Source organism: Stylophora pistillata, chromosome 2 (assembly GCF_964205215.1).
Source record: "Stylophora pistillata chromosome 2, jaStyPist1.2, whole genome shotgun sequence".
Lineage (NCBI taxonomy): Eukaryota > Metazoa > Cnidaria > Anthozoa > Scleractinia > Pocilloporidae > Stylophora > Stylophora pistillata.
The window spans coordinates 17,318,017-17,343,342 of NC_142520.1; the positions used below are offsets into that span (position 1 = coordinate 17,318,017).

The 25,326-nt window shown below is 37.2% G+C and overlaps 2 protein-coding genes and 2 long non-coding RNA genes across 5 annotated transcripts; 1 reads left to right on the forward strand and 3 right to left on the reverse strand.

Moving 5' to 3' along the window:
* The first annotated feature begins 164 nt into the window (after nucleotides 1-164).
* LOC111344266 (tetratricopeptide repeat protein 38) lies at nucleotides 165-15,071 on the forward strand. Its single transcript, XM_088749306.1, is given in 16 exon segments — nucleotides 165-345; nucleotides 2,240-2,317; nucleotides 4,253-4,334; nucleotides 5,135-5,306; nucleotides 6,858-6,950; nucleotides 6,952-7,008; nucleotides 10,521-10,596; nucleotides 10,923-11,042; nucleotides 11,814-11,873; nucleotides 12,013-12,051; nucleotides 12,360-12,438; nucleotides 12,801-12,871; nucleotides 13,681-13,775; nucleotides 14,470-14,548; nucleotides 14,662-14,733; nucleotides 15,000-15,071. Coding segments are annotated over 16 exon segments (1,281 nt in total). The 5' UTR covers nucleotides 165-309.
* Nucleotides 7,121-8,688, reverse strand: LOC111341813 (uncharacterized). Its single transcript, XR_002695885.2, has 2 exons — nucleotides 8,000-8,688; nucleotides 7,121-7,262 (listed from the first exon to the last, which is right to left on the reverse strand). It is a non-coding gene; the product is annotated as an uncharacterized LOC111341813 (long non-coding RNA).
* Nucleotides 15,072-16,053: 982 nt separating the features above from the next.
* On the reverse strand, nucleotides 16,054-20,894 carry LOC111346075 (uncharacterized). The gene is made up of 3 exons (XR_015997359.1): nucleotides 19,952-20,894; nucleotides 18,510-19,083; nucleotides 16,054-16,738 (listed from the first exon to the last, which is right to left on the reverse strand). It is a non-coding gene; the product is annotated as an uncharacterized LOC111346075 (long non-coding RNA).
* Nucleotides 20,895-22,316: 1,422 nt separating this feature from the next.
* LOC148737462 (uncharacterized) lies at nucleotides 22,317-25,167 on the reverse strand. 2 transcript variants are annotated; one of them, XM_088747144.1, is made up of 3 exons: nucleotides 24,766-25,167; nucleotides 23,293-23,702; nucleotides 22,317-23,150 (listed from the first exon to the last, which is right to left on the reverse strand). In XM_088747144.1, exons 2-3 carry the CDS (start codon nucleotides 23,470-23,472, stop codon nucleotides 22,332-22,334), a joined length of 999 nt encoding a protein of 332 aa, XP_088603270.1. In that variant the 5' UTR covers nucleotides 23,473-23,702; nucleotides 24,766-25,167; the 3' UTR covers nucleotides 22,317-22,331. The 2 variants fall into 2 exon arrangements, with proteins under 2 accessions (XP_088603270.1, XP_088603271.1); XM_088747145.1 differs by lacking the exon at nucleotides 24,766-25,167 and having other exon boundaries at nucleotides 23,293-23,965.
* Between the last annotated feature and the right edge of the window lie 159 nt (nucleotides 25,168-25,326).

A 25,326-nucleotide genomic window follows, 5' to 3' on the forward strand; every position in this document is an offset into this window, starting at 1 on the left:
TTTCGTAAATATTTAGTTCTCTGTCCAGCCTTCCGTTGCTGTAAAAACGTCAAAGATAACACTGAGCACTCGCCCGCCAAAATTACGCCTGCTAGCTAAATAAAAGGCAACACTGAGAACATATTCCGTTGTTCTTACTTCACGCTTTCCGACACCAGATTTCTCGTTCCAGATTTTGCTTCCTGCTATGCACCGCTGACTTCATTACAGTGGGCCGCACTTTTTCCGTGTTCTGTAATGTGCAGTTATCACAAGTGTATCAAGTAAAGCAACATTAAGCACACTAAAATTGCATTTTTTTCTCTCGGAATGTCTTATATGGACAGTAACTGGAGGGATCTTGACGTAAGTGAAAAATGTTGGGTTTTATCTTTAGGCAGGAAATTTTGTTGACACGAGTCAACGTGTTATGCACAGTCATGGTATACTAAATAACGTTTCAGTCGTCATTTGATGTACCTACCTCGTTTATCATTAGTTGGAAGATTTTGGGAGGAACAAACTAACGACAAGTTGAATAGACCTGAAATGAAGTAAATGCGTTATTTAACCCCCCTTTTCAGCGTGACCTAACTCCCCTTGGAACTCGGAGCGAATATTTTTTGTTTATGTTTTGTTTTTTTGCATCTTACCCTTCACGGTTTCACTATAATTTATTTTACAAAGTGCAGATTATGATGTCCACTCCTTGCCGAAAGCTTCTTTCAAACTCCTTGAGAGACTTAATTAGGTGGCTGTCTTACGTACGAAGTCAAGGGATCCCAAAAATTTCAAGTTGTCGGTGTTTTTAGTTGAAGAAATGTCATAATTTGGGCATACCATGCAATCACTGATATCAAATTGCTTGATTTGGGAAAATTTGTCGTCTGTTGTAGTTTTCAGAATCCCTCTGCATTTTTTAAACAAACATGGAATACTAGTGTTAGGTTTGCAGTGCCAGGCATTTAGCCTTTTTGGACCAATTTTGTCAGACCAATGCCTTATGTAATCATTACAAAAACACCTTGTTAATTTTATTTAATTTTTTTTAATTTTTTTTTAAGTTTGGATGAAGACAGGCCACTGTTGACTGCATTATAACCCCACTTAAATGATTGACTACCAATTTGACCTGCTCCATTGGCTTATGAAGTTCAATTATGGTACTCATTTTTTATTAGCATTTTGATGGAGTGTCCAAATAACAAAATCAAAATAATGATAACTGACAATCAGAATATTCAGTTAAAATAGACCATTTTACAGTTGTGTACTAATGGTTGCCAAGCCTTTGATTTGCATTGAGGCTAAAGGTGACCTTGTTGTGATAGAGACCAGTATCTAGTTAGCATGATAACAAAAGATTAATTTTCATTTGAAAAGCAGCAATGTCTGTAACATAACAAGGTCACCCTTAGCCTCATGACTATTATAAGTTAAACATAACCACAGTAAAGTGTGTGCTCTGATTGGTCAACTTAGTAATTGCACCATTTGCCCATAGATGTATGCTGCTGACATGAGCAAATGTAAAGACTAGTTCTCCACACACACACTAACTTGTTATTTTTTTGGGTTTCATGAGATTTGCTAATTAAAAGGGGGCTCTTTGCTGAAATGTATCAGTGTTACGTTATAAAACAAGTGGTAAACACCACAGCATACATGTTAGAGGTTTGCTTAACCCAGAGTCTCTCTCAGCTATCACCTCACATGACTCTTATGCATCTTTTGTGCATAGCAACCTCCTGTGCGCATCAATAATTAGAGTGTATGCTGTGGTGTTTACCATTTGTTAAATGGCAACCAACTATTGGCCAGGGGTCAATGAGAGCTTAAAGTAAAAACAAACCAGTTGCTGTAAGGGCATGAATATGGGAGTGGCTGAGTTGTGTAATTCTTTTAGACTTTTTAGTCTTGTTGATGAAGAACATGGAACAAGTCTCTAGGACCTATCCCAGAGGGGGGTTAAGCGAAATCAAAGTGATAGGGGAATCTCACATGAAAACTGCTCCATTTTTATGTATCACTTTTTAAGATAATTTCTGGGAGGAGGTGTGTTTCCTTACCACTTAAAATCATGGAGTGGTTGCCAGGAATGACACAGCATTAAATATTACTTGACAACTGAACCACACTGCTAATAGCCTAGAGTAAGTAGTGTAGTTGCTTGGATTTTGAAACTTGTAATAAGGAAGGTTTTAGTTATGAATTGGAAGCATGAAGATAATAATAGACCTTTTGTTCTCTATTTTTGTAGGCTAGGAGAAGTGATGGATTACCACTGACAACAAGTAGCAATGATGCAGCAAAAATGTTTGATGCTACCCTAACACAGGTTGGCTTTGGTTGAAAACTTATACAAGTGTCAGCTAGGGCTAAAGGGAAATATCGTAAGAATCAAACTACTAATTTTAACTGATACAGATATCTTAATTTTTATTTATTGTGCACAATTCTAGTATGGCAAGATATTAATTTGTTTTTATGATCAACTTGAAAAACCCTAGTTAATATGTATGATTATCAATGTGGGAGAAGTGTAAATCTAGATTTGCCCTGCCTACAACCATTAATTGATAGCTACAAAATGAATAACAAGGAAAATCTCTATGAAGATATGAGCAACTTCATTTTTCTAAATAAAAATGAAGTTTAAATGGCTACCATAAAATTCTGAAAATATTAAGCCCCTCTGTGTACAAACCCCTCCATGTAGAAGCTCCCAAATTTGAAATGCAAAAAATACCTCGTATGATAAGCACCTCTGAATATAACCCCCTGGGATTTGTATTTGGAAATTTAATCCTTGATAATACAAACCAAAGCAAACTACACATAACCACTTTTATCATGAAGTCTGTTTAGTCATAAAAGAATGATTCCATGCACTAAAGCAATGAGGTCAACAAGTCTTCACTCGCACCTTGAATTCATTTGGTCCATAGACAAAGTATTTGCAAGGAAGTTCAATTCTGTCATCCTGTACCAAAACTCCCTCTGGTGCTCCACACTTTTCATAGTTATCACGAACTGTGAGCCTGAACTACGTTACTATTTTTACTGTATTTCCATTCTAACAAAGTTTATTGCCATTAACTGTTTGAACTTGGCATTTTCAATGTGATTACTTTGTTATCATGAATCTCTAGCCATAACCCTAATAATTACCAGTTGCACATTCAAACATTTTGACACAAATTTCCCTCCAATTATAAGCCCAGCCATGCAGTTGAAATGCAAATTTTCCTCCTGTAATAAGCCCCTCGGAATATAAGCTCCTTCCAAAAATAAGCTCCTTACAAAAATAAGCTCCTTCCAAAAATAAGCTCCTTCCAAAAATAAGCTCCTTCCAAAAATAAGCTGCGTCCGAAAATAAGTTCCCTCCAAAAATAAACTCCTTCCAAAAATAAGCTGCTTCCAAAAATAAGCTCCTTCCAAAAATAAGCACCTTCCAAAAATAAGCCCCTTCCAAAAATAAGCCCCTTCCAAAAATAAGCTCCTTCCAAAAATAAGCCCCTTCCAAAAATAAGCCCCTTCCAAAAATAAGCTGCTTCCAAAACTAAACTCCTTCCAAAAGTAAGCTCCTTCCAAAATAAGTTCATTCCAAAAATAAGCTCCTTCCAAAAATAAGCTCCTTCCAAAAATAAGTTCCTTCCAAAAATAAACTCCTTCCAAAAATAAGCTCCTTCCAAAAATAAGCTCCTTCCAAATATAAGCACTATCCAACAATAAGCCCCTTCCAAAAATAAGCCCCTTCCAAGAATAAGCTCCTTCCAAAAATAAGCCCCTTCCAAAAATAAGCCCCTTCCAAAAATAAGCTGCTTCCAAAAATAAACTCCTTCCAAAAATAAGTTCCTTCCAAAAATAAGCTCCTTCCAAAAATAAGTTCCTTCCAGATATAAACTCCTTCCAAAAATAAGCTCCTTCCAAAAATAAGCTCCTAAAAGGTCCTTTGAAAAATACAAGCCCTAAGGCTTATTCAGAATCTTACGGTAATTCTCATAACCATTGATGAATAGCAGTGATGAGTTTGTAAATAATCTATGGTGCTCTGTTAATGGGGGTAATTATTACAAGATAGATTGGTTTTAGTCAACTTAGTTGATCACCAACGGTAACTAATGATTGGGGTCATGCCATAACTTCCATCTAGCTTTTTCCTGAGAAATATGACAATTAAGCCTGGTGACAACTAATGTCCTTGTGGGAAAAAATGTATCTGGTTTATTTATTTGTTTGTTTGTTGTATTTTTTTTTCTTTTGGTTTTAGTAGACAGGATGGTATGATGACAACATTGTCAATGAAATTGAGGGCTCTGTCTCGAAGATATTAGCAGCAGATCCCAACTTTGGCCGGTGAGAACTTTTCTATTCAGCACTTTCAAATAACAATTATTGTGCAACTTTTTATTGGCATGGACTGAAGAGAATTCTGGACAGAATAGTCTATTATTTATTGAATAGATAAGATTTAGGTAGATACTTGTGTCAAGGACATTGAATATAAAAAGAAATGTGAGTTATTATCGTAATCATTTAAACAAATATTGAGTTAATTGAGTGGTTGAAAACTAATACCTTCTATGCAAAAATAAATATTCTTCCTTGGATATTCCCATTGCCATTTTAGTGATTAAGTTTTTGCACTCCTTTTAGTTCCTATCAGTGAAATTGACTAAAGGCTGATAGTTTCAAAAGAAACTGTTTGGGGCTGCGTAGATGGGAGTAACGAAATAATTTGGATATATCAACTGCTTGGCCAAAGTCACTATTCCTTTCCAAAAGTTTGAACAGCTTAGATTATTCAGTTATTGCCATATTAGTGACTGGGTGATTTAAAAATGATTTGTGGTGACTTCTAGAGAGCAGTAGATCTAGGTTATAAAGGAATATCTTTCTTATTTTGTCTATGTACATGAGGGTGCTTTTAACTTTGATTATCCTAATTGGCTAGCAATATGCTCAGTGGATGTCACATGAACCCAGAAATGGTGTAACATATTCGAGAGAGTTTCTGTGGCTCAGTGCTAGGGAAGTATTTGAGAATCTGGCTTCAAGGACAAACCAGACCTTCATTCTAAAAGAGTATTAAGTTATGGTATCATTTTTGTGGAGTGTCCCATTTAAATGACATCACCTGTTTTTATTTCAGTAATGGGTCATGTGATCTCGTGTGGCTTAGACCTGATCTCATGTGGAAAAGGAATCCACACAGATCAAGAGCTGAAGGGAAGCATGCTGTCCCTTGAAGGGTTAGCTGCCAAGAGTAACATCACAAACAGAGAGAGACTGCATGTCAAGGCAGTCAAAGAATGGGCAGAAGGGTGAGTGTTACCAAGATGTCATGTAAATCACTGAGACAAAATTTTGACTTTTATCAAGTATTTGTCTGTTCCTTTAAGACGCGTCTATCTAAATGGGTGACTAATCACATTTTCAATGATTGTGAAATGAAATCATATACGTGAGCTGTGGATTAAGAATTGAGCACTACAGTAATTAAGCGGCAATAAAAATAAAGCGTTCACAAAAATTTCTAGGCCTGTGCGGGCTTTGAATCCTTGATCTCTGAGATACTGCAACGCTTTAAACAGATTGTTCCTTTTGAACAACGTCTTTATTTGTAATCACAATTTAAATTATAAATTAAGACTACCTGCAATATAGCGAAGCTAATCGAAGCAGGTAGTATGGGAAATGTGTCAATTACATATTAATATAATATTATTCTGATGACAAAAAAATAATTAACAATTACAAAGGTACAGATGTCAATCACAAAAGTGAAATCAATACAAAAATATTGGACTGGTATATTAATTACGAAGCCACGAGCACATAATTCAAAACAGGAAAAGCTCAAAATACTCTTTATTTTAACGAAATCTAGTTTCTTGCCATTTCATTTACTAATGTATCAATATCAGGATTTAAGAATCCTGGTCTAGAAGAATTTGAAGTAAGGATTCGGTTATTCTTTTCTTGAAACTATATTTTGGGAGCTGTCTCAAAACATCAGGAATACAGTTCCAAATTTTTGTGCTCATAGAGGAAAAAGAATTCTAGGAGTGATTTAGTCGAGAGTAGTTTATGTAAAAGTTACCAGCGGTAGAGGATCGTGTGTTATAATGATGAGCATCTTTAATGGGTCTAAAGAGAGCAGAAATGTTAGATGGCACGACTATGTTATAGACATCAGGCATTAAGATAGAGCAATTTTTAAACTAGATTAAAGGTAAAGACAGAATATTGGTAGAGATAAAAAGTGGAACAGCGTGAACATTAAACGTAGAGAAATTCATCAAGCGGGCTACCCGTTTTTGAAGATGGAGTATCTTGTTTAAGTGCGTTTTGGCTGCCTATCCCCAGGCAAAGCTGTTTACAGTTATCTATGGTACAATAGTTTATCTCATAACTTTATAGTTGTGACCAAGAAAATATGCAAACACATCTCTCACACCAAGAATTCGCTACTAATTTTTATTCCTAAAAAGTAAGGGTGGTCTAAATTATCATCACCGCCTTCGTCACTTCTGGAAGATTAAAAATATCTTAGAAGGCAAAAATTTCTTATTTGTTTTGCCTACCCACCATTATACCTACACCTACAAATATGAAATTGAAATGTACTAAACAATTTGTAAAATTTATGCTGCAATGAGTGGCTACTGGCAATTTCTCAAATAATCCCTCTACCCTTCTCCCTTGTCATTGGTGCTACACCTCAAGAGGGTGAGTGACAAAAGGGGTACAATTTGGTTGGACAAAGAGGCTGTCCTCACCATATTCCCTTTTCCTTCACAGAGGAGCCCCTTATGGACAGCAATATGAGCAATTGATTACTGACAATATACTTCCATTCTCATTTCTTTCAGAAATACTGTCCAAGCATATCTAACGTGTGAAGATATATTAATGGAAGACCCAACTGACATGTTTGCTTTGAAGATGGCTCACAACTCCTACTTCTAGAGATTCAATTGCAAGGGTGATACCGAAATGGAAGGAAAACATGCCACTCTATGAGTAGATGGCTAAGCGCTAACTGTTCTAAGTTCTTTCAGTATTCAATCAGTGTTTAGTCTGTCTTGTGTGGAGGATCCTGCCTTTCTCTCCGAAGTAAGAGGCTAGTCAATCAATCAATATCAATCAATACTTTATTTACCCACATAGTGTCAATGAGCTCATAGAGCTCGTTCAAAATATGTACGTGCCAGAGAACTTGAAAATACTTGCGTGTCAGAGAGCTTGATCTCATAAACAGCCCTGTTTGTGTCTACCTAAAAAGATTGTTAAGTTAAACTTCAATTAAATACTGTTTTTGATAACCGTAATTACTCGCTTTAGAGCCTTAACCCTTGCAAACTGAATTCCCAGTTTTCTGGGAATTCCTAGGAATTCCAAGGAATTCTCAAAAATTCCCAACTATGCAAATCAGCTGTAATATGAAAAGCTTGGAATTACTGGGAAAGGAAGGTTCCAGTTTTGTGAGGACTTGGAATTCCTAGGAATTCTCAAACATTTTCAACTCTGCAAACTTAGCTCTGATTTGAAAAGCTTGGGATTACTGGGAATTTCTGGAAAAGGAAGGTTCCAGTTTTGTGAGGACTTGGAATTCTTAGGAATTCCTAGGAATTCTCAGCTATACAATTACCACCTTTAAGTTAAGAAGGGCGGAATTCTTGGGAATTTCTGGGAATTGAATTTGAGGCAAATTAAATAACCCTGAAATCCAAATAATTCAGAGAAATTCTCAATACCTTGAATATGAAGGTTTCAAGACAAGGAGTAATTTTAGAGGCTTAAAACTGGTTCAATAAAAGATATGCTAAACAAAATATACCAAGACTGAGATGTATATACCTGTTTATGTTTATCATGAAATTTATTATTTAAACTAAGTTTTAGTAAATCTCTATATAAATATGCACTTTTCCATAAAGCAGCAGTCAGTTACATAAAGTGCAAATTGTCAATTTAAATCCAATGTACCCATATCACAGATATGCTTTCTAACCTCAAAGGCCTCGTGGATTCCAGTCATAAAAGGTTTTCTTTTGATGCAAAATGTCTCATGTCCGGAGATGCGCCAAAATCATAATACATAAACATAATCATAAGCATGGGTCAATGCTTCGGAATGTGCACATTAATTTGTAGGCAAAAATTCTTCCGTACTATACTCGCTTCCTTCTCTTGTACACATGTTTCTTCGTTATGAGACGCACTTGACTCTGTTGGCGCCGCAGCTAGCTCAGTAGAAGCGAAACAGAAATCGAGATGGCTGTGTTGGAACGTGTCTCTGAACGCTTGTTACGGTCCAACTTCGTTGATTTGGGTACTGGTACACTGTGATCATCTAGGTAGCTCTTATACTTCCTAAGGTGGTATCCATCTGTTATAATAATGAGGGTAAAACACGTTTGTAATCACATTTAAAATTGTGATTGCCTTCTGGTTGTTTCTCAACTTTGCCGTGAACACAACTCAAGTCAGGGTTTCGAGTCTTTGTTTCCTCGATGGCTTCCGGCCACAAATCTTGCATTTGTAGTACATTCGATTCTTCTCGATTATGTTTACGTAGAGTGAATTCACATCATTATTTCGATCATCTTCAGAACATGGATCCAAGGTAAAACCATCGTCAACATCGCCGATCAGCTCAGTGAAACCTTGCGCGTTCTCTCAAGACTGCAATTGGGTAAGCCAGCGGATTCTATTTACAAGCCAATGGCAATTCCCAAAATATCCACGTGATCATACCCGTGACTGGAAACAAAGGAAATTTCATTTGGCGCTCATCTTTGAATGTACTTTTCATCCATTGATCGCTCGTGCGTTAAGTTATTCTTCTCTCGACTGGTTTGCTTGATATGACATCTCTAAAGATGGATTTTATCGTCCAGCAATGGGAAAATGAGAATAGCGTGAGTGCTGTAAATGAAAAGCAAGTCGTTGGCGCCGTGAAGTTGAGAGAAGGGACAACGTACAACCATTGATTGGCCGGCACAAGGATCGAGCGGCCATTTAATTATAAAGCTACGGATTCTGAAAGTTGGTGGTGAGTACAAATTGCGATATTTGGTACGTGATCAAACCTGAGAATCGAATCGGTCACATGCATGCCACAGTTTCATAAACTTACGCTTTTCAATGAAATAAACCTATCAGTAGGCTAAAGGTTTCAGGATTAGTTTAGTCGCGTTTGGAATTTGGCAACTGAAGCTGCGAGCCCAGCAGAAAAAGACAAACGGCTGCTTAGTCTGCAGTTTGGGATAACTTTATTGCAATTAATTATTACAGCTACAACAAGAATTTAATATTAAAAAAACAATTATTTAACTGTAATAAGGCCCTTCACTCCCAAGAGTGTTCAGTCAAAGTTTAGAAGAAATCTCTCAATTTCAACTTGCAGAATCGACAAAAACAAACAACATAGCATGAAGATGCTGCTTGACAGCTTACATTTGAATTTTAACACGAGTTTTATCCAAAGAAGTTACAACCACATTAAATTAAGTCAAAGCCTGACTCAGGGAGGAAAGGATAAAATGTTATTTCTATCATTATCTCAAATTAAATGATTCCTGTCGCGACTATTTTTTGACTGATAGTATTTATTGCAATAAACATAACCCAAGCTATTGCATTTCATGAAAAAAGAATCAACAGATTTTATTCACAATTTGTGTCAAACCAAAATTACTGATTCACTTGGACAATTTTAAATGAATAGCTGTAATTGAGGATAAGTAATACAAAGTTTTCAAGAAAAGAAGAAATTTCATCCTAATATTACTGCATGTTGATGTTAATATACAACAGCAAATAATTAACATGTAAACCTGAGTTAGCATGTAAATAAATTTCATTGACTGCTTAAATTTTTAGTTGGGAGTTAATACATATATTCATTTGATATTAGTTGCCTTCAAGTATTCCTAAAATTCCCAGTAATTCCATGGAGTTTCCAGCAAGTTTTTAGATTCACAGTATTTCAAGGAAGTCATTGGTACTCTGAGTTGAAATGCCTAAAAACTCCCAGGAATTCCCAAGAATTCCCAAGAATTCCCAGGAATTTCAAGTCCTGTTGGCTTATGAATGTGGAAGTTTTTAGAATTGCTAGGTTTTTTGGGGGAATTTCTAGGTTTTTGGGGGGAATTTCAAGTTTTTTTTGGGAATTTCTAGGTTTTTTTTTGGGAATCTCTAGGTTTTTTTTTGGGAATCTCTAGGTTTTTTTGGGAATTTCTAGGTTTTTTGGGAATTCCTAGGATTTCTCGGTCCGAATTACCGTGAAAACTCACACCTCTTATTCCCAGTAATTCCTAGGAATTTCTAGGAATTCCAAGATCCATTTTGCAAGAGTAGGCTGCGCTTGTTTACTTATGGTACCTCAAGGGAAGGCGCTTATTAGAAATAGGGCGCTTATTTAAAAAAAAAGTATGAAAAAAAAAAAAAGAAAAGAAAAACAGCAATGAGTTGAGTGTTAATCTGACAGTTTTTGAGGAAACATTAAATTACCTTTCTATCAACGGCAGATATCTTCACGGAATGTACGCGTTTGGCCTGATAGAAACGGGATTTTACAGAGAAGCGGAGAAGCATGCACTTAAGGTTAGCTTTAAAACTTTGTTGATAGCAATTTTGTGATATTTAACTTCTTAAACAATTTAGGAATAGCCTGTCGTGATCTTCATTCTGAATCATGGCTGGGTAGTAGGCTTACAGTCTACATTTCCTTGTTGTGATTCACATAATACTTCAATGATCTGGTCGTGTTCATTGCCTGAAGAGGCAGACTTCACCATTTTGCAGTGAAAACGCTGCAGTGATTACCACATCGGAAGTGGTTACATCCTAAAACAAACAATGGTATTCCAATGGTAGCGTTTTTTTTTTGTTTTATTTTTTTTTTCTTGCAATAATTTTATCTTGCGAAGGGTCTTGAATTGAATCCAAGAGATTGCCGGAGCACTCATGCAGAGGCCCACGTTATAGAAATGGAAGGACGTTAGGATGAAGGAATTAAATTCCTCAGCACGACCTTGAATGACTGGACTGTAAGGCCTACATACGGTGAATTGTACTTAACGTTAGCACCGCTATCTTGCGCATGATATATAAACTTTTCGAATTTTACCTAACGTTAGAACCGCTTTCCTACGCATAATATATAAATTTTCTGCTGTTGCTGCCATTTAGATCTGGAGATTGAAAGTAATTGGAAGGGTTGCAATAAGTTAGATTTAGAAGCCTTGGGCTCACATACCGAGAAAACAGTCAAGATTTTTTTTTTTCTTTTTCAGCTTGCATTGGCTCGTTATACCAAGAGTAAAGTTACATGAATTTTTCCTTCAGGGGATTTACAGAAAAATAAGCTCACACCCATACAATAATTCCGCGAGACACGGCGCCTTCAGTTTGAGCCCCATTGAGATTTTGGGCAATTGTCAGAAAACCCTAGCTTCAGATAACGGTACTACAAAATACCAGCAGGAGTTCTTTTTCTTTCCCATGGTATGCAGTACGCCCTTAGTATTCCAGCACGTGCTGTGAAAGACATCGAGCCGTTTCAACACACTTACTTCTCTCTGCCCTCCGATTGAAGCTTCCCCAGCAACAACAACAATAACAACAACAACAACAACAACAAAAGGACCACATTATTCCGTATGAAATTACACATACCCAAAACTGGGGTGATTAGAGAGAAAACAGTTGGGAGCGGAAGGGTTGGGGCTTATGGCCAACGTTCAGTTCTTAGTCTGTAAAAGTGAAAGATGTTAGTTTTTCTTCCTTTCTTTCTTTCCTCCTTCGATCACCCTGTGTAGATGGGAGCTATGCTAGCCTGTCACAATTACTGGCACTGGGCGCTATACCACATCGAGAAGGTTGTTATCTCTTTCTTTAAAGTTAATATAATTACGGTTTTTGTGTTTGTTTGTTTGTTTGTGTGCTGGTTTGGTTTTTGCATTTGTGTTTATTTTTTTTAGCCATGTTTGCGATTAAACGCCAGCCTTTCTTTATTAGGGACTAACATAAGCCGCATTGGACATTTATGACGAGGAGGTGTAGTGTAAACATGATCGATAACCTGTGTTTTATTTTGTTACTTTTAATTCTCATCCGATCACATCTGATTCGTACATACACGACCATGTCAAATTAAGGTTATTTTTATGCCAATTTGTTTTTTTAATTCGTACGTTACTTGGCGATTAGAATTATAATAATATTTTTTTTTCTCTAGAAAAGCGAAATACTTCATGTGTGTTTGTACAGTATTGTACACCTAGAGGGTAAATACATTACAGTGACCTCGTTATGGCACTATTTGAATTAATTTTAACTGTGTAGCTTTTCTTTCTTGGTCAAAGGCTGGGAAACGTTGCCATTCTGGTGCCATGCTTGACTTAGTGGATGCTTCCTCACTGCTCTACACACTTCAGATGGAAGGTAATGAGATAACACATACCTGCAGATGTGTTGGGAATATCATTATTTGTTATTTTGTCGATCAATGGTTTGATTTATTGGATGATTCATAAATCAATTCATGGCACAATCAGTTCTACTAATCATTTGGCAGTCAGTCTACTAATTATTCCACCATTCCATCAATAATATATTCAATAGATAGATTAAGGTATTATTCAAATAATCTATGAATCAATCGAGATTAAGCCTTAAAAATTAAGCATTATTAATCATTGTAATGCAATTATTGTATACTGAAATTATTGGCATGGCTGAATTAAACGCACGACGTGATCCATTTTGTTTTACGATGTTTCTTGTTGTTTGTTTTTTTCCTTGAGGTGTTGATGTTAATGATCGGTGGAGAGAGCTGTTTCATTTGTGGGAGTCACACACAGATAATCACATTCTGGTACGTGCTATACGTTACGCGGAGGTGTAGCATACAATAAATTATCATCTTCATATGCAAGTTGAGGAAAGTCGCAGGTGGTTACTGCAATGTCAGCAAACCTTGCAAAATGCCAATTACAGTCCCTTTTGAGAAAGCTCCGATGTGACATTTCTTAATGGTTTAAGGAACCTCCACTCTTCTAACAAATAGCACTCAAACTATTCCAAATATACTTTTCAATACATCTGGTTTGGAAAAAGTTGTCTTACCGAGCATTCTGCCTTTTTCTTTTTTCTAATGTTTTACTTGTATGCAAGGTGGGAAATGCGTATGACAGTGTCAGTTACTCCTGAAGAGATTTTGGCCATCTCCTGGAACTCCTTGTATATGTTTGAGCTCCCGACCTCTGTATTTTGATAGTAACCGTTGGTTTCAGTTCTCAAGAGTTTCAAAAGTAATCCGGGACTACCTAGATTTTGCCTCACTCTGTTGGGTGATTGGTCTAGAAAACCCTTTACACCTTTTCAACCAATCAGATGCAAACCTAGAACCAATGGCAAACTGGGAACCCCTGCGTTTTCCCGCGCCTCGGGCAGTTCTAATTTTGAGTCCTCGTTGGTTCTAAGTGATAGTTCCTTTCCTTATGATAGGCTCATGTGATTACTTTGGTTTTCGTTGACGATACCCAAGAGAGAATCACTCTCTTTTCCTGGGTGGTCTTGCACAATGAAAAATACAAGCCGTTGCTCTCAACCAGACCTCTCATTAGCTATTGTTTAATTGATTGTTTTACATATTTTATTTAGCTGTTAACGTTTTCTACTCAGGTTTTCAATGATGTTCATGTGTTGATGTGTACACTGGGAGCTAAGAAGGAAGATGCAACACTAACTCCAATGATGTCACTTAGAGACTTTGTTAGGTAATATGGAAAAAAAGTGTAGAAGAACGCTCAGATCAACAACCTGTCATTCAGTGAAAGAGTATTTAGTCATCTCTGAAGCGTCGATGGATTTTTGGCATTCTGATTAACTTACTACACTTCCTTCGATGTGAAATACCCATAGACTTCAGTTATAGTTATTTGTAACCGACCATATCACCAAGCACTTTCCCAGGAACTGAAAAGGAGACCATGAGAAGCGAGCGGCAATTTTATTATCACTATATGCAAACGAGATTTGGCTGTTCCCGCTCGTGGTCGTAAAATTATTTCAAGTGACTGGTTTTCAGTGACAGGGTCTCATAAAAAGAAACGAACTGCGAGCGGCGATATATTCAAACAGTAGAAATATTCATGAACTATCGTACAAGAAGCGCGTTTCGTTAACCTTAGGTTAAAGTTTGTTCACGTATTTAAGCAGGTGACTTTCGTATCTACTATTATAATTATCCTGAAATTCTTCGTCTTTATATGAGACGTTTTCAAGGGAGGAAGGGACCTTTAGAACGGGGGAATCAAGCGCTAAGTTATTTGTCATCTCGATGAATTTTTTCATTAATGGCTCATGTTCTACTAAGACATTAGCTCGATCGTTATTATGACTTAGCCTTGCAATGTTTTTTTTTTGTTTTTGGTTGTTTTTTTGGTTGTTTTTTTTGTTTTTTTTTTGCAGGGATGGCTCAGGAACAAATTGCGAAGTATCTAGAGAGGTTGGTTTGACATTCTGTTAAGCATTTGAACAGGCTGACAAGGTACATTCACCTCTTTTACGCTCTCCCAACTTTACTTAACTAAACACTTAACGAACTTATGACTGGAACAATGAAATTCTTGAGGTTTAATTTTGTCTTTGTTTTTTTGAAAGGGAAACTTTGACAGAGCTGTAGACATTTTAAAACCCCTCCGTTATGACGTTGTCATCATTGGGGGCAGTAACGTACATGTTCGTGTATTTCATTGCAATTCATTGTCGTTAATTAGTGCAACTTGTGGCAACGTCTCTTTGGTTTCTTTTCTTTGACAAAGCGGGACATTTTGAACTTATTCCTGGTTCACGCTGCTCTGCATTCATCGCGAAAAGAGCACCATCACTTGGCAAGGTAAAGTACAGTTTCTTTTGTATAAACCTATATCTTCTTCATATCTAAATTAGTTATCTGTTTATCCTGGCATATGTTAATACGTTTTTTTTTTTTTCTGAAGAATTTGGTCACAAAGATTCAAGTTATGGCAACATATTCCGGTAGCCTGTTATTTTCCCCCAAACCTGTTTGAGTCAAGGCTTTTAAATTGTAAAACACCCCACCTAAGGCTCGACACTAGCCAAGTGGCTAGTGACAACTTAGAGTGTTGCAACAATTTCAGTTCGTTTACTAGCTCAACTGGTCTGTGGAAATTGAAAACCACTTGCCAAAAATTAAATTTCTACTAGTCTGTGGCTAGTGAGCTACCGTCAGTGTAGAGCCTTGCCATTGGAACCAGTTAGAATGAGGTCGAAACGCAGGCGTGATATTCAAAAGTTATTACTTCTTTAATTTAGATCTAATGCGTGAAATATAACCCATAACGGAATTGAACTGAATACTATTAAGAGATACCTGGGCTGAGTCTTCAGCAAAGTGAGATGATTTCTGTTGACACAAACGTCAAACTTTTCGTTATTGTTGAGACCCTTGGGCTAAAAACAACTCTTTGAACACGATTCAGAGATTAAGTGTGGCCATTCAGACGAACACTACCCAGCTCCCAGTTCAATTTCTTTGGCTCAAGCTGAGAGTGTGATTTTTAACATATCTATAATCAAGTCAGAAAGACGGGGGAATTTATGGCACGGGGTCACGGGGGGGGGGATAGGGTGGGGCACCATTTGTGTCTCAGTTCCTGACCTTGCTAATGCATTTTCTAAAGTGTACTTTATCATCGTAAACAGTTCCAACAAAAATTTTTTCACGCACGCTAGCGTTTTTGTTTTGCTCCAAACGGCTCTCATTACTGGATTTGCGATTGAGAACGCATACATTTTGAAACGTAATCCCCTGTCATCCAAAATAAAAGAAGAACGTCCGAGAACGCAGAGGACAGCCACAATATATGTTTGGGACCTTTTGTTAACGTTTCTCTTCCGCAGAAAACTTTTATGTACAGAAGTCTAGATTGCATGAGAAATTTAAGTCTTTCTCTGCGTTTGGCACGAGGTTATGGAACTGTCTAAACCCTGAGTTGCGTAAGCTCACGAAAAGAGCATTTCAAAGGACTGTACTTGAGAATTAGGACTATTATGTTGACGCCTATTCACTAATATTGAAATTGAAGACCAATGATTATCGTATATTATAACTGTAGTACTTCACTCACATCGGTGTGTCACAATTCTCTCCTCTCTACGTTCCGTCTGCTCTGCCTAAATTTGATTACGTCTTGTTTAACTTACTAGTAATTTAGTTGTATTTAGTTTGTATGACAACTGTACGTATCTTTTAGCTTATAATGTAATAAAATAATGCATACCTTATAACTGCAGTAATATTGTAGTAGCAATGAAATCTCTTTAGCTTACAACGTGTAGTATTTACTTAGTTATTACTAATACCCGCAAAGATTAGCTAATGCTATATGCGGCTTGTGTAAATTGGCTTTTAATGTTCCATAAAATAATAACCCTTCAAACCTTCAAGCTTTTTTAAATCAAAAGGTCTTAATGGCTTTCCTAAAGTTGTTTAAAGATTGGGTATTTCTGATAGAGCCCAGAAGATCGTTACACAATTTAGGGCTGAACCCAACAGATCGGGTTGGTGCATAATCCACGTAGCCTCAGCGACCCTTGCCAGCTGTTAGCTATTGAGCTACTGAGAGTTATATCTTGCTTCTTTTATGATTCTTCATCTGCGTAGCATCAGCGACGTCAAGGACAGATTCAGTGGCATTGGAACCCAGGATCATGGCTAGGCGTTGGTAAGATAATTGACATTGATTTAGCACAGAACGTATCTGAGCCCTATTCTTATTGGCCGATTTACACAGTCCAACCGTTGCTAACATGTAAGTAACTATAGCTGAGAATTACTGGATAGATGAAGTCAGACGTTTCCCAACCGGCAAGCAGCGAAACCAGGAAGATTTGCGGGCAAAAGCTTGCCATGTAAACCGGTATTTAAGGTGGCTCGTACCAGTTTCCTCGCGCGGGGAACAGGTCACTCTTGCGTGACGCGCGCGAGAGAGACGTGCGAAAGAAGCGCGAGATCAAGAAGATGAAAATTCAAAACAAAGATGGCGGCGCGTGTAATTTTTTCTACTTTTGTGAGAAGTTTACCTAAGAGCTTGTATTTGATGTGTTGAGCGGCCACTATGAATGCAGGAGATGAAAACTAAGATAACGAAGACGATTTTCGAAGAGGTAAAGGTAGCTTCACTTCACATTTAAAAGAAATATTCAACCGATATGAAATCTTGCGACGGCGAAAAAAGAAGAACTCAAGTGAAAGATAATCTACCTGAAGTGGAAGAAGACTTTGAAACTTCGAGGAAAATAATATGATATAGCCAGAAGTCATGTGTAGGATTTCTAAGACGAGCTCGGGAGGCTGTCTTTGACGGCTGTTTAATGATTTTCTTAACAGTAAACGTCTGTAGACATCAGATCGTAGGTGCTCGCGCGAGCACACGCAATTGTCAGCGGTAGCTTAAACAGATCATGAGCAAATGTCGATCTTATAGAATCCAGATTTTTAAAACGCGCGTGGAAATTGCTAAACTCACGAAAGCTATTGCATGAAAACAAGTCCGGTGACCCCTTCTTTTTATTGTTGCAATATGATAATAACGTCGAAAGGAATCATCAGAAAAAAAACTAGAAAATTCTACGGAAGGAAATTTGTGATGTGTGAAAATTGGCCTTTTGTAGATTTTCTGAAATTCCGCTCCGTAGAATTTTTTAAAATCTTTGCGCATTTTCCTTTTCAAGTGCCAAAAGCAATCACTGAAAAAAAATCAGGAGGTCACCGGGTTAGTTTCAAATTATTTAAGCCACAAGCTAAACAATGCGTCTGAATAAGCCTATGAAAGCATTGCCATGTAAACTGCTAGTGACGAAATGACACTTAGTTTTGGATAACCAATGATTATGTAATTCAACCCCGTAAAAGTGTTCAACTGGCCTTGGTCAGTCTTTCTGTTGTATTCTTTCAAAGTTACAAACCATCAAAAAGATGAAAACCGGTACGAGCCACCTTAAATCAACAATTGAATGAACTCAGGGGGCTACACCGCTGGCCTGAAAAGGCATTGCTTTTTCGCGTAGCTTCCTTGTTTGGTTTATCGGAATAGGCCATTTTCGAATCACCTTTGGTCTCTTTTTCAAAACGAGGTCTAATGTACAGCCATTCTTATCAAAATGAGTTAAATTGCATGTCTGCGATTAACAAATAATTACCATATGAGAGGATAGAGCACCCGGACATGCTTTGAATAAAAAGGCCAAAGATAATCTGGAAATGGGCTTCTAGAGCACTTTCCATTGATTGTCGAAGAATAAAAAGTAAAGTAATCCTAGCGAGCAATCAGAACAAACGTTTTCAAAATCATTAGCCCATGATAACTCAAAGTGTTCGCAATCAAGTAATGATTTCCTTTGTTCATCTCCTTAAGAGCCCGCATTGAATATCAAAGCATCGACTTCTTGTTCATGCGACGTGGAAATTGTATCAATACACTCACCCTGTTTTTGCATATCTCTTCATCGCAGTTACAGTACTGCTCGCATTTCTTCCCAACAGCTTTGCATTCACATTTACCTGTCCCTCTCGCATGGGTGCACCTTTTTCTTGGACCACAAGGGCAACCAGCTTTTTCCTACGAATAGAATAAACGCAGTGAGTCTCACGAAAACTTTATAGTGTTCTCACTAAGTTTATCCACGAGTTTATCTACCTTAAATTCCACTCCGGGATTTCGACCCACATATTTCTCAGGGGTTTGGTACCAATTTCGTCCACCATATTCAACAGGGGCTTGGTACCAGTTTTTTCCACCATATTCCCCAAGGGCTTGGTACGTCCTTCCAATGCAAAGGCGTAAATCGGGCATTTGTCTAATCGGCTCTTTTCGCTCGTATGAAGTAGAGTCTCTCATTACTTTAATTTCTCCTAAGGACGCTCTGTTTTTGCATATTTCTTCATTACAGTGGCAGAGTTCCCCGCATTTCTTCCCGACAGCTTTTGCATTCACATTTACCTTCACCCGTCGCGTGGGCGCACTTTTTTCTAGGGCCACAAGGACAACCAAGTTTTTCCTAAGATTATAATAATAGAAACAGTGAGTCATGCTAAAAGACTACTCAGACGTTTGGCTCGTAAAGAATCGACGACTAATGGCTGTTTTGCATCAACAACAGAATTTAACTTGATAGGATGAAAGGGATCTAAAAGTTTTGAGCTACGCGATGATGTGAAAAAGTTGTGTCTTCCTCATGAGTTTTGGACCCGAAGAAAACATTTTGAGTACCTAACTTGAATCCGGCACTCTACCAATGAACCACAGACTCTAACGGAAGTCAAGCCATCCGATTACGTTCATATATAACAGCCGTCCTCAGTACTGCTAGGATGAGCCGTGTCGAAACCCTTTTTCTTGAAGAAACCTTCTTCCTCTAGTTCGTTATAGTTCGAAAACTCACCATCTTATCAATTCTTATGTGACACGAGTATTCCGTCATTAGTGATCCTGGTAGTATCCAGGTCGGATGTCATACATAAATTCTAACGAAGAAACAACTTTCTTTTTAGCAATTTTCTCCTTTTATAATAAAAATAGTAAGGAAAATAAAAAGAAGGCAGTGAGCCCCTTTGCCGATGTAAGTTTTCTGAAGACAATTATTTTAACGAGGGGAATGATCAATGGGTTTGTGTTACCCAGACGTGACCTCAGTAAAGATGGCAGTGATTCGTTTTTTTTTTCTTTTTTTTTCTGATTCTCAAAACCGATAATTTTGCATGGTTTTGTCAACGTAATAGGAAAGAATTGTGGCACTTCTTGTTTGATCCAAACAAACCAAAAATTACAAGGGCAAATAATGTAGTTTTGGATGAACATACATTCTTCAAACATGTCATTTTAAAGTGATGCAAATTGTCGCCTATACTTACAAACTCAACCCTTACCGTTTTGACCGTGGGTTCTTCTTTTATGATGGGAACAGTATCTGGCCTGTCGGTAACAGTTCAGGTTCCTATTAATACCATGAAACAAATTATTTTGATACACTTTTTACTTAAATCAACTAGAGAAATATTTAAGACATTGGACGCTTTATAACCTTAGCGAGCAAAAGCAAAAAAAAAAAGTCCAATTACCTTGAATGATGAAGGCATTGGGGTCTATCAGAAACCGCGAAACCGCAAAAAAAAAAGAAACAAGAAAGAAAGAAAGAAAAAAAACTATCAAAACCGAAAATTGCATGGAAAGCCATCAACAAAGATAAATTTACTCATCCTAGGTATCAAAACCCTAATTGATCCGACACAGTGGTGACAAGTGGAGCATACAGAGGTTTAGCGGCTATTCGAGATCACTGGAAGCGCATAACTGCCACTGAGATCGAAGAGAAACCGGAACCCAATCGAAAAACCCAAAAACACATCAGATACTAAATCCGAAAATTAGTGTTTTTAACAAAAATAACCGAAAACCGAATACTAAAGAACGGAAAATCCGTAAACCGCAATAGTATCCAAAACAGAAAAACCGAAGTTTTTTTGCTCAAAAACCGAAAAATCGATCTAAAAACTAGCCTAAACCGAAAATCCTTCTGGCCCTTGTATGCTCCACCCTGTATGAGGGTTCCCTCCCCTGGCCTTTTTACAAGACTTGTTGCTAGGGGATCAGTCATTATCTACAGCCTCGTGTTTTAAGGCGGATTACGTGGTTTTCAGTGGTAGACCGAAACGGGATCAGTCGTCGTCAACAGATTGCAGATCGGGGGTGGGGTAGGGACTGTATAAAATAAAATGAATAATTATCATTTAAACACAGCTTATAGAAATATAACAGAGGAGGATCGTAAACGTTTATGACAGTAAGGTGATTTAAAGCAAAATGTAGCTAGAGGACATTAATCCTTCCTTACACTGACTGAAGCTGAGGCAAGGGATTTTTCACCAAAGAGGCAGACTTGATACCAGGTGTGCTTTCTTCCAAGACTTCAGATGGGTACTGTTTGTCTTCATCACAGAATGATTGCGAACAAACCTAGTAAAATAAGAATTTTGACCGGGATGCCGTTATTTTATGCTCTCGTTGCTTCCTCTGATAGTGAAGACAATATCACTAAACTATAAGAAGGAAAACTCCAAAAATCTCATTTACTAGCTAGGGTCATGACTTGCTTCCTTTCCAAAAGTAGTGAGATCGCTAGGAACTTCGCAAAAGGTAAGAGTTACCGAACTCGTTGTCATCAGGAATTATGTGAGACGAGCACTCTATGGGTTTACTAATGCAATAAACGATACACTTTTAACCAGCCAGAAAATTGAAGATTGTTTTGTAAAAGCAACGCTCGATCGTTTTGCCGGCGTAATAACCCACCTGAAATGTTGGAGAAAAAAATTTTGAAATTGAATAAAATTTTGTTAATCGCGAGCCGCAGGCGAGTGGTTTATCAAATGGAAATGATCCCCAGAACCGACCAACGTTGAAAAGTGAGTTACAGATCGAAGATACTCAGCATGCAAAAACACGGAACCTTCTCCGGATATCAAATTATAATAATAATATTCATAAGTTGTATACATTCAAAAGGAGGCGCATAATTTATGCATAAGAATATAACTCAATGCCTTTCAGATGTTTAAGCCCTATCTTGAAAATTCCACAAAATTCTGACAAACAGTACTGCTTATAAAATGTAGCAAATTCAGTCTACCCAATACAAAAGGTTCTCAGAAGTAAATTAATCACATGAGTTGAGTAAAATGTTTAGAAACATCGCTACACAAAAGCACAACGCAGCTGCTGCCCTTTCAGACGTGTATGGATTGACATTCCAACAAGTTTTCGACCTCACCTTATTTGCCGTCTGTCTGCTACGGCTGTTACCTTTTCCACTGGGTTTCTGCGCCGTCCAGTCGTATTTTTTTATTTCGAAAAAAAATCCAGCATTTCGAAGCTTTGCAAAATCCCTGCATAAACGTGGATCGCTCTCTTTATTGCCTTTGGAAGAAATAGGCACAATAATAATGCCTACCTCCGGAAAATTACTTTCGAAAAAATATTCCAAGTGAGCTGTGAGTTTCGCCTGATAAATCAACGTTTAATGAAGTTTCTTTGAATGAATGAATGAATACCTTTATTCAAGTGTCAGACTAAAATAGCAGTACATAACCACTAAATGGGGACACTACAAAATAAATTAAAAATGACTAAATCCATAAATTAATTAAAGTTAATTAAAGCTAATTGAGCTAAAAATACTAAGATTGGTTAACATGCTAAAATATTTACAATATGTACAAGACAAAATGTACATTAAAAAACTTTTTCACATTAAGTACTGCATAAAATACAGTTGGTACAGTAATTTTCGGTCAGTAAAGTATTTAGATCAATCTTACGGATATTTATCTTGAAAGATGATAATGTTGGCAGATCTCTAATGTTCTTCGGTACAATATTCCATAACTTAGGTCCAGTATATCTGATAGAGTGCTTACCATATGTTGCTGTATTAAATCTAGGAATAACAAATTCTTTGCTACGTAGGGCATATTTCGTATCAGACCTCCGAAATAGGTCAGCAATATACTTAGGACATATATTATTCTTGACCTTGTACATGAGAGTAGCTATGTCCTGTAACCTTCTGTTATGTAAAGTACATAGATTAGCCATACCCAATAGTGTGTTATAACTTGACGTTGAGAATTCAGTTGCTGATTTCCAAAAGTTACGCAAGTCATTACACCGTATCCAGTCGACAACTATGAGTCTACCATCCTCCCCGACACCAATAGCATCGATAATGCCATTCCAGTGGTGTATCTTGTCCAATTGTTTGTGCCCTGCATACCCGCTAATCTCTAGTTCAGAGGCTATGATTCTGAATTTAAACAAGTGCTCTGAATTGTTTATAAATTCTTCTAATTCCTCTTCATTGGGCTCTAAATCGAGATCAGCACTCTTCCCAAGCCTCTTTGTTATGTATTTATTTAGCTTACTGTGTAGCTTTGTTCCTTCAATGGCGCTAGTACTTTTATCCTTGCCGTTAGATGAATGTGTATTGGGCATGTTCCCTACAGCAGGATTATCCGGTTGTCGGAAAGAGGACTTAACGACATCAATTCTTGCGGACCGGTTTGTTCGAAACTACAATTTAGCAAATCAAACATAATCAGAATAGTGGAGTCCTAATTTCCATTCGGCAAATTAAAATACATTTAACCGTGGTAACAAGGAATTATCAACAACTTCATAAACGAGTTAGGTAATATCGTAGTTTGTTACTCACATCCACGGCTTTTATAACTCCCCAATCTTGGCTTGGTGTTTTACGTGGTACACCATCGTCACTTAAATCTCTCTTTGTTGATTTCAAATACTCCAAAAACTTTTTAAATTTCCTCTCTTGTTCGTCTAATTTCAGTCCCTCGTCTTGTCCTTTTTTATCTATTTCTCCCCCCGTTGCCATTTCTTCTAATTCCTTATCTCTGTTATACTGAGGAACAGCAACTCGAGAGCAGCGACAAGCTTGCTTCAAGAAGTACGTCGTGCGGTTTGCGTTGTTTTGGGAGAATTGAATACGCTTTATGAGAGGGCCAGATGAAATGAGTCTCCGCTAGTTTTCGTTGGATTCTAGTTTCTCAATTGAGAATCCACCAGGTTCGAATATCCTCACAAGAAACTGGAGGTCTTCTGAAACTAAAGAAAACACATTTTTTTCCAAAGTTCGTGACCAGATGGTCACGAACCAGAAGTCTCCCGTCTTATTAAGTTATATTATACTTTAGGTTACCCTCTTTTCGTAATCTTAATATACTTACTCTGTTTTATGCGTATTCTATTTACTGCAAAGTGTTTTCATTGTTAGTTCACCTATAGATAAATCCTGCACTTGTAAACTGTCCTTAGATCTCCTCGCCTCGATTAGTTCATAAGCGATTTGTGGGGAGAAAACAATGTACTAATCTTGAATAGCTGGTATTCTACAAATCCTGCGACAGAATCGGATTGATCAGTTGCGAGAGAAGGCAATATTTTCTCATCCGGTCCGCTCTCAGCGTGCGGTATCCTTTTCGCGTTAAGACGCTTCGCAGAACATCTCTATCTTCTTTGCAGTTTTTCATTAATACACCTTGTTTGGCTGGCCGGACAGTATTTTGAAGCAAAAACTTCGGTCATGACCTTTTGGCGATAAATATTAACAATTTTCTCTTCTCTCTCTGAACTTGAAGTTAGGTTTTTGCCCAAAAATTGATTTTGAAATAAATTTTGGATGTATATATTAAATTTTTTTTTAAAAAGATTGACATGTGGCCTGAAAACCATTTGTAAATTATTAATCCTTCTCAACAAGTAACTCAGAAGTTAAAACGACAGATATTTTTCAGTTAACAATAACATTTATCAATGCGACTCTCATACATTTAAAATTTGAAGTCTCAAAAACAATCCGCTAATTTGTAAAACGTTGAGCGAGGCTTTGATATTTCTATAAAATCGCTTTCGCTTTCTCATTTTCTTTGCAAATCCCTTGAATTTGGACATTTCTACCATAAATCTCATAATTGAAACCGAAGAAATTCGATGAGTGAAAGTCACGACTAATTCCCTTGTGTCTAGATAGAAGAGGCGTGCTATTTGACTTCAGTTTATTTCGGTGGAAGAAAGAGAAGATTAATACACGCCATTGCAGAAAAAAAAAACAAAAAAACAAAAAAAAAAAAACGTGAAGACACAAATACAAAAATTTGAATTAACTTACAATTTGATTTTCCTTGATATTTAAATCTAAACAGTGGTAAACCTTTAAAGAATAATCGTCTTTGGAAATGAACAATACTTTCCGTAAGATCTCTCAGCGTTTCAAGAAGAAGATCGTCGCTAAAGTCCCGGATATGCGAAGCGTGGACGGCTATTGTCAGGGGCTAGAATATGCAAATTTGTCACTCACTTAAATGCATGCAAATTGAATATATTTCGACTTTTCTTCGAAGGAGTTTCGAGTAATACTCGTCGCAGTCAGATGTATAAAAAATGAAATATAATTCGACTTTTCTTCGAGGGAGTTTCGGAGTAATACTCGTCGCAGTCAGCACATGTGTGACCGAGTCAAAGAATTTGTGTGCCTTAGTGCCAACCGATCATCAGTTGTGTAGGAAAATGAAAATGAAATTTTATTTTCGCTTTTCGCTTTTCTTTGTGCTGTAAAATAACGAAATTTGGCTTCCATTTTCTTTCTTGATTTTTTTCCCTGCCGAGATCGTCGCTACACAGTCGCGGATATGCGAAGCGTGAGACCACTATTGTAAGAGGGCAGATTATA